The sequence below is a fragment of the Hippocampus comes genome, unplaced genomic scaffold, assembly GCF_001891065.2.
Source record: "Hippocampus comes isolate QL1 unplaced genomic scaffold, H_comes_QL1_v1.1 scaffold378, whole genome shotgun sequence".
NCBI classification, from domain to species: Eukaryota; Metazoa; Chordata; class Actinopteri; order Syngnathiformes; family Syngnathidae; genus Hippocampus; species Hippocampus comes.
The window spans coordinates 332,557-341,211 of record NW_017806061.1 but is presented as its reverse complement, the minus strand read 5'-3'; the positions used below and the strand labels follow the sequence as shown (position 1 = coordinate 341,211).

Sequence of the window (8,655 nt, the reverse complement as noted above, 5' to 3'; positions counted from 1 at the left end):
GGGACGCTTTGTCCTCGCGCCGCCGCGGTCATGTGATGCGGCGGCGCGAGGACAAAGCGTCCCCGAGGCATCCGCACGCAAGCTTCTGCCGGTCCACTTAGCGGCCGATTGAGGTCACCGGGCCGGGGATTTCCTGGGTGGAAAGCGGCGAGCGTTAAGAGGGCGGCGCCTGTTTGGCCGTCGGTCAACCCGGGACGCTTTCGGCCGTCAATGTCGGGGGTGCTCGCGGCGAGCTGTGAGACGCTCTTGCTGCGCGACGGCAAGGGCGCGCCGACGTTCCGGGGGACGGCGCGGGGGGGTCCGGCCGCTCGCCCACTCCAATCCAACGTGTGTGGAGACTCCCTTGTGTGCGCGCGCGCGTGTCAAACGTGAGTCTGCGTTTGCGGCGGTGCGGTAGTTGAGGTGTGACTTTTTGCCGCCTGTTGACTCGCAGCCATCCGATGTTTGTTGCGGGCGTCGAGCGAAGCCGCTAAGCAGATTTCCACCGGAGGGATCGGATCGTTGCCGACGGTTCCGCTTGAGCTGAGCGACAGCTTGAGAGGGATCGAACGCTCCTCGGCCGAAAAGCAACATGACCCCGTGACCCCGAGGACGAGCGCGCGCGCCCGCCGGGCCGTCCCGCATCCGAGTTTTTCCCGGCCCAAATTGCGGCAGAGGCGCGAGCGTACGCCGCGACGCTGTCACGTTGCGAGGTGCTGGCGGACCCCAAAAAGCAGGCGGGAGGGAGGAGCGGGGTGGACTTGAAGAAGCGTATTGACGAAACACGGAAAAGTCAATCCAAAACAAAAAAAGTGCGATCAACAAAACAAATCCAAAGTCTCAAACAAAAATCACGCCTGAGGCGAAAAGCCAACAGTGAGCGAAACGTGACTGAAACAAACCCGCCAGAAGCCAAGCGCGACCCGGCAGCGGTGGCGCCCCGCGGGAGGCCTTTGAAAGCAACAATTGCACGACGAGCAACGGGCGCGCAGCTGCAGGGAGGGCCCCTATGGTGCCGCCCGGTGGTCACAAACAGAACATGACGGACGCGCGTGGATTCTGTCAGTTCAACCGAGACTCGCTTTGACTTTTGCAGGAGACGCACTTGAAGTTCAGGTTTCCTGACGATGATCATTCTTTTGTTCCAAGCGGCTCGCGTGGCGGCTCACTCATCGACGATTTGGAAGCAGCCTTCGGGCGCTTTGCGGTCCACCTGTGGCCGCCTGCGACAGCACGCATAAAAATCACCCAAAAACCAAAACTGTACTCGGTGAGTTTTGGGCCACCACCTCCCGTCTTTTCACCAGGGAGGCGGCGGTGGCCTGCCCGCCGCCTCGGGACTTTTGGCATCCACGGCAGCGCTCGCCTTCGTCGGTTTGCCCGAGCCACGTCGGAGCGCGTCGCTCTTGAGCCGCTTTCAAAGCGAGCGCTGGTTTTCTTGGCCGCGCTTGCTGCGTTTCAGTCTTTGTGGGCGTGCCGGCGTCTGCGTCACGCGCATGTGAATGCGCGAGTCACGAACGGGGCGGGAGGAGGACGCGCCGCGCGCCGCGTCGCGTCGCTCACTTGCGCCGAAGGTCACGGGGCCGCCCGCTCGGCTTTGTCCCGCCGTTTACACTCGAGCAGAAATTCCGCCGCGCATTTTCGGAACACGCCGTTCTCGGAAATTCCAGGCCGCCCGCGCGCACACGTCCGCCCCGTCCGCGTGGGCGGTCGGTGCGCCGCCCCAAAACAAGCCCATCTTTTGTCTGCGGGCTGGGCCGGGATGACCGGGAACGCACGCGCGCGCACAGAGGACCGCGGCGACACCCGTCGCAAACGTCCGCTCGCTCGGGTCCGAAAGTGGCGGCGGCGAAGACGAAGGAGTGAGCAAACCACCCCGCCGAGACGAACGGCGACCTCGGTGTTTGTTTGATTTGGCTTCGCGTCGCCGTCGGTGCGGCAAAGCGGTGAGACGACTTGTTTTTCCTTTGGCCGTTTTCGTCCACGGGCGGCGCTGCAAAGTGGGCGTCTGCGCCGTGGCTGGAGGTCGTGCTGTCAACTTGACTCCCTTCAGTTTGAGCGCAGGTGAGGCGGGCGCTTCGCCTCGCGCAAGCAAAACCGACTGCGCACCGTCTATTTGGCCGCTGCAAAGCCTTGCCCGCACTCTCTCTCTCTCACACACAGACACACACAGTTGTGCCATGCTCGGGGGGGTTGGAGTGGGGGGGCGGGGGGCTTGTAAAACGATATGAAGGCTGATCATTTTGCATTCAGTGAATGGATTCCTCTTCGACGTGCTGCCAAATCAAGACATCGAAGCTGCTGCCGTCCACCGGCCACATATCGGCGGCGCGCACAATCCGGCCCGCTTTCCAGCCGCTCTCAAGTCCGCTCTCCTTTTCGCCCGACTCGCTCTGCTGGCAAAGTGCAACCTTGGGCCACGGAGCCCCAAAAATGTCCCCGATGGAGCCAAAGTCACGAATGCCGTTTCGATGTCGGCGTTCGCCGATCTTTGGCCCCTTGGCGGCACCCGCCCACCATCAACGGCACTCGAGCGGGCCGGCGCCGATGCCGGCTAACGGCGACGCGCGCGCTGCGGGTCGGACCGCGCGGCTCCCGGAGGGGCCGAATCGGGGACGCCGCGTTCCTTGGCCTTTGTCGGGCCGCGGCGGCGGCCGCTCTTCCGCCTTCGTCCGCGCTGGTTGCAGAACGCGCTGCTGAAGTGGGGGCAAAGCGGAGAAGAGCCTGCAAAGCGCACACGGAAGCGATGGAACCCGGCGGCCGCGCATTTCGGAAGCGTATACGTTTGGAACACGTTCCTCCACGTCGGAACGTCGCCCAACCGGCAGGTGGATCTGCGTCGACGCCGGCATTGTTTATCCGTTGAGTGACAAGCGCGGTCTGCGTTGACGCGTCCTGAAGCGACTCATTTGCTATCGACGCTTTTCGACGGGTGCTCTGGAGCCAAACGGTCGGGAGGCGGCGGAGACTCGGTTTTTCCTCAACCCGACCAATCGATGTGATTTTTCTTTCTGAATTCTCAAAGAGCCGTTTGGGTTGCTGACCAACGACTTCTTCTCCACCCATTTCTCTGCAACGCAAATGTGACGAGTCACTTTGCAAGTCAACCATTTTCTATTTGGACCCCAAACATTTCAGGTTAGTGGCCACTGTGGTGGTCTGCAGTCCTGAAAAAAAAAATTATATACACACACACACACACACACACAGCCCTCCCCCACCCCTGAAAAGCCCAGCATAAACATGTCATGAGTGGTGCGCATGTGAAACAATGGATGAGACAACATTGAAGTGACAACCCAATTTTGCGTGTGTGTGTGTGTGTGTGTGTGTGTGTGTGTGTGTGTGTGTGTGTGTGTGTGTGTGGTCTTTCCTGGCAGTAAGTGAGCGGGTGCGTGTGTGCGTGCTTGCGCTTTGGGGGTGGGAATGGAAACAAAGTGGAAACCTTGAAATACGAAGGGAATACAATGGCACCTTGACTGCGTGGCTGCAATCCAGACATCGAAAGCAATCTGAGCCGCTTTCCTGTTGAACCTCAGCGCCCCCCCCGCCGACTGACCCTAATACAAACATGCGCGCCGGCGCAGGCGCGCACACACACGCGGTACCGCATGTTCCGTCCCGTACGCTTTGTTCACAACACGCCGGTCTTTGAGTGATCCCAGGAGCTTCCCAAAAGAAGTCCGGCGGTTCCGCTCCGGAAAGCCGCGATCGTCGGTCCTTGCGGTTGAAACTCCGCTCGAGACTTTTGGGAATTTCTCTTGCCGTGAGTCCAAGCGCACGTCGGCCCGTTTCACCGCCGCTTCCTCCGTTTGTCCTGGCCGCTCCTCCCCGGCCTGCCGGGCGGGGGGGGGGAGCGGGGTGGCTCGAGGTGACCGTGAGGCAAAAGCATGTCGGGGAGAGGGCAGGGGGGCCGAGGGGGTGAGCGGCTTTTTTTTCCCTGTTGTTCAGACTCTTACGTGCCGATTATTGTCCAGCGCGGCGCTTCCTAACTTGGGTTGGATGGAACCCCGGGGGTTCTGCGAATCGGTCGAAGGGGTTGGGCGGAGCCTCTGCCTCGGAGGGCGAGACGCACGCGACTCAACGTGTCAACGGGTGACCGCACGCCCGCTCGGTCGTCGCCGTGCCGCTGTCGCGATCGTACGTCGTACACTTCAAAAAACGGACAAAGTACTTATGTCTTGAAATGTTAGGAACTGTTTTTCAGTTTTCAATAAATGTGTTTTTATGTGTTGAATTTATCCAAAAAAAAAAAAAGCACATTTTTTATTTGGGATGAAAGAAGGGTTGGATGAATGTGCATATGAACTACAGGTCGTTAGGTTCATGACCTGGAACAAGGTTAAGAAGCACCGGGCTAACAGTCGCTCAACCCGGAAGTGGGGATGCCCCGACTGCGGCCCCTTCTCAGGGTTGCTTCACATTTGTCCACCGTGGCCATCCGAAGCCCTTGGAGGCGATGAAGGGCGATAGCGAGAGCTTCGCCTCGACTCGACACCTGCATCAACATGCCCACGCACGAGCGCACACCGGCTCGGTTCTGGGGGGGGGGGCTCTGCCACCTCAATCTTGCGCCTTGAAAAGGCCGCAGTATTGTTTCACAACTTTCTCGGAGCCTCGCGATCCTCATTGCTCGTTTTCCCCCCCAGTGGTGCCCCTGCACGCACACACACGCGCGCACACACACACACACATGCGCGCGCGCACACGCACGCAGCATTAAGTGTCTACAGATGTGCGTCCTCTGGCTGCTCTGACATTTCCTCACAGGTTGTTGGAGACAGCACAGCACCGTGTGTGTGTGTGTGTGTGTGTGTGTGTTCCTCTCGAGAATGTTTTCACAGGAATTGTGTTGATGTGCACGCATGTCCCTCTTGAGAGCGCACGTCCCTCTTTGTGCTCAAATAGGCCGGAGTACCAACGCGCATCGGAGGATGACAGCGTGACAATGTGAGCGCGTGAGAGGGTGAAGGCGTGAGCGCTCCATGGTGACGACAGAAGAATGTGCAGCTGAGAGGATGAGAGCGTGAGAGCAGAATACCACACCAGTGGAGGCACGTTATGTGCTCGCAAACACACGCGCACCGACAATCGCATCCGCCGCCAACGAACACCGCCGTTGTGTGTGTGTGTGGGGGGGGGGGGGAGGGGCGGAGCACGGGGGGCTCCCGGGAAGTACTCATGCGCGGAGGTCAAAGGTCACATCCTGCCGCGGAAAAATGTTCACCCGCACCTGCGTCTGGGTCTTGCACAAGGACTTGGGCTCGTCCAAAAAAACTTGAGATTTTTGGAACTTGAGTGCGGCCCGTCCCGAGTACTCGAGTCCTTTTGCCGTCAAGTCCCTGGTGTGGCCTGATAGGAGCCGCGGGGGCGGGGGCGGGGGCGGGCGTGGGGGGGGAGCCGCTTTGCAGCTTGTTTCTATTAGAACATGGGAAGGGGGGTGCGAAGAGGGAGGCGCGAGCGGAGTCAGGGGGGTGTCCGCGCGTCCGCTCGGATCCGAGAGTACTGGGGCCGACCCCCCCCAGACGAAAGAAGCGCACATATTTCAAAGCTCTGCGGGATGCCGGCTGGCTCGTCGGATGGATGGGCGGCTTCCGCTGCAAACGTCGCTTTAATTTACCGCCCGCCCCCGCCCCCGCAAAAGCAGTACAGCCAGCCCCCTCTTTCACCCCCCAGCGGCTCCGGTTTCCTCTCGAAGGCGCAGGAACGCTCGGCTCTTCGCCCTCAGCCTGCACAAGACGACTTGTCCGTTCTTGCCGCTGCGGATCTTGGAAAAGCAACGAGCAAACAAATGGTCACCCCCACCCCGATATTTTGACGACCGTTCATTCCTCATTTCAAGGCCCAAACGTCTTCGGCGTCGGGTGTCCCAACTGCGCAAATTCCACTTTGGGATCAATCAGAAACAAACGCAAGCGAGGTCCTTGTCGGTCCGCCCTCGTCAGTCGAGGCGTGTTTCGCGTGAAGCCTCCCGAGGTCGTCGCAGTGCACCGGAGGCACCCGTGGGCTGGGGCGCCCTTTTGCATTTGCGCAATAGCGGACGGCAAAACCGAGGTCATTTCTGAGCCACGTACGAAGATGTCGAAGCAGTCGGCATCCCCTGCGTGCACTTGGGAACCCCCCCCCCCTGCCCACCCAGTATGAAGGGCAACGCCGCGTGGAAACGGTTTCTCTCAAGCTTTCCGTGTCTTGAGCGCGAGTCCCAAAATTCAAGTGGTCAGGTGACGTCTTGATTGTCTTTCCCGTTTAGGGGGACCGTTTTTGAAAATGGAACTGGGAGTGTGAGTCGCTGGGTTTGAGCGACCATTACACGTGGAAAACTAAAATAAAACATTTAAAAAATGCTGCATGAGAAAAACAAAACAAAAACAAAGATCTTTGCTGTTATTGTACTTTGCATTGTGTTGCATTGAATTGAAACAATATTTGTTTGGTGACTTACTTTTTCCACGGTTTCTATTATTTTACATTCATTTCATGATATTATTCTTCATGAAATGACTTATTTAATTGCAGGATTGTTGAGTGCATATTTATTGGCATTATACATTGAACAACTTTTATGCTAGGTTTTATGTCATGCATGTTCTTCTTTCACGGCCATATTTCTTGAACAAGGCAACTAATTAATGGCGGTCTCGTCTATTTGCCGAGGATTCAATTGAATGATTTTCGTTGTTTATTTCCGACATAGTCGTCTGGGCCGATCGTGACAGTGTGGCGGCCGCGGGCTCCCCCTGCTGGTCGCAATGGCCTATCACCCGTCGACGTCGCTTGGCCCGGCTTGTGGGCGGGACAAGATCGAAAGTGGCCAATCGGGAGCGCCTGGAAAACGACGAGAAAGCCGTGGTAGGCCGCGGGCTCCCGGGCTGCAGCAGCCTATACGATTGGCGCAGCGCGATCATCGGAGCCAATCATATCGCAAAGAGGGCGGGGGCCGGGTCAGGCCCGGGGGGCGGGTCGAGCCCGTAGCTCCAATGGCATTCACGTCAGCGGGGCGGCGGCGGGCCTGTGGGCGGGGCCGCGGCGGGAGCGCCGATTCAAGATGGCAGCCACCCGAGGATCATCCCTCTCGGCTCAGCTCGCCTTCTTGAGTCGGGCTTCGTCTCGCTGGCTCGTCGGCTGACACTCGGTCCCGTCCTCGGAACGGAACACCCGCGGGCTCGCACGCCGCTCGTCGTCGCCGCCTGCATGCCTGCACGGACGTGAGCTAACGTTTTCGCCGCCCGGGAGCCTTGAGACTCCCTGTAACGTCTGGACGGGATCGGACCGGACCGTGAGATTCCAACGGCCGGCGGACGAGCTCGGGCTCGGATGTTGTGGCGCGGCGGCGCCATCCGCCGGATGAGTGCTGCTCATCTTCCCGATTGATGGACGCTTTCGGAGCTACTCGTCCGCACTTCGTCGCATTGAGGAATGAACCAAGCCGCTCGGGTGCCAGACTTCCGGTTCTCTTTTGTGTGTGTGTGTGTGTGTGTGTGTGTGTGTGTGTGTGTGTAACGATGAGCTGATACTATACGGTGCAGGATGGACTCCTGCGTGAAGACCCGAAACCGCACGGCGCCGACGGGCGGCGAGGACAATGGGCGTCGAGCCGGCGGCTCGCCGGCGTGCTCGCGGACCAACGGCTGGAGCTGGCCTCCTCATCCCTTCCAGATGCTGGCCTGGCTCCTCTACGCCTACTTCGCCGCGGTGGGCCTGGGCGTCCTTGTGCCGCTGCTGCCCGGCCACTGGACGCCCGCCGGCTATATCGTATCCTTGACCCGGTGCGCGCGCCCCCCTCCTCCCCGCCCAACGTTGCGCGAAGAAGCTTCCGATGGGCCGCTCAGTGCACGGGCGTGATGTTTGCGTGCCACCTGTGCACTCACGTCATGGCGGTGAGCGTGGACCCGGCCGACCGCAACGTGCGAGCCAAGAGCCTGGAAGGGCCGCTTCCCGTCTTCGACCGCTCCAAGCACGCCCACGTCATCGAGAACTGCCACTGCTACCTCTGCCAGGTGGACGTGTGAGTCGCGCCGCCGTGCGTCGTTTCCGAAGATTGAGAGCCGCTTCCATCGGGCTGCGACTCGCTTCCGCTCTGATTCTTTGGCTGGTGATTTTGCCGGATCTGAATTCAGCTCAAGCCGTTCACGTGCTGAGGTTGAGATTCAAACTTGGCTTGGGTCTTCTCCCTCGATTCTGTTCGGATGAGCTTGTTTCAACTCCAACCGGTTTGGATCTCTGGGCGGAGATTCGATTCGCTTTTGATTTGCCAGCTTGCCATTTTAATTCCAATTCAAATGCTTCGCTGCAGATTTACTTGCCATTCAATTCGGAACTTGTGTCTTGTTTCAACTCCTTGCCCCCCTCGCCCTCCAGCACTTGTCAGCCATACCCATGCGCTAGTGGTGTGTGTGTGTGTGTGTGTGTGTTTCAGAGGGCCCAAGTCCAAGCACTGCAGCGCGTGTAACAAATGCGTGGCCAACTTTGATCATCACTGTCGATGGCTCAACAACTGCGTTGGAAGCAGAAACTACAAGTCAGTCGACGTCTTCCACCTCCTCTGTCGTCGTGTGTGAGCGCGAGAGAGTTTGCAGTGTTCGTCCAGTCACCGAAAACCTGGAAAAGCTTTGCAAATGGAAAATGCATTTTCCGGCTCCTTGAATTGTTCTGACAAAATAACCGAAGAACCCCCCC

General features: G+C 59.1%; 1 protein-coding gene across 1 annotated transcript in view; it reads left to right on the top strand.

Moving 5' to 3' along the window:
- Positions 1–6,982: 6,982 nt before the first annotated feature.
- The window catches only part of zdhhc1 (zDHHC palmitoyltransferase 1), a gene marked incomplete at its 3' end in the record, with an annotated part of 3,499 nt that continues 1,826 nt past the window's right edge, over positions 6,983–8,655 (top strand). The window contains exons 1-4 of the mRNA XM_019893193.1: positions 6,983–7,413; positions 7,506–7,731; positions 7,809–7,984; positions 8,396–8,497. Coding sequence (XP_019748752.1) covers positions 7,507–7,731; positions 7,809–7,984; positions 8,396–8,497 — 503 coding nt within the window. The remainder of the gene's footprint in view (positions 7,414–7,505; positions 7,732–7,808; positions 7,985–8,395; positions 8,498–8,655) is intronic.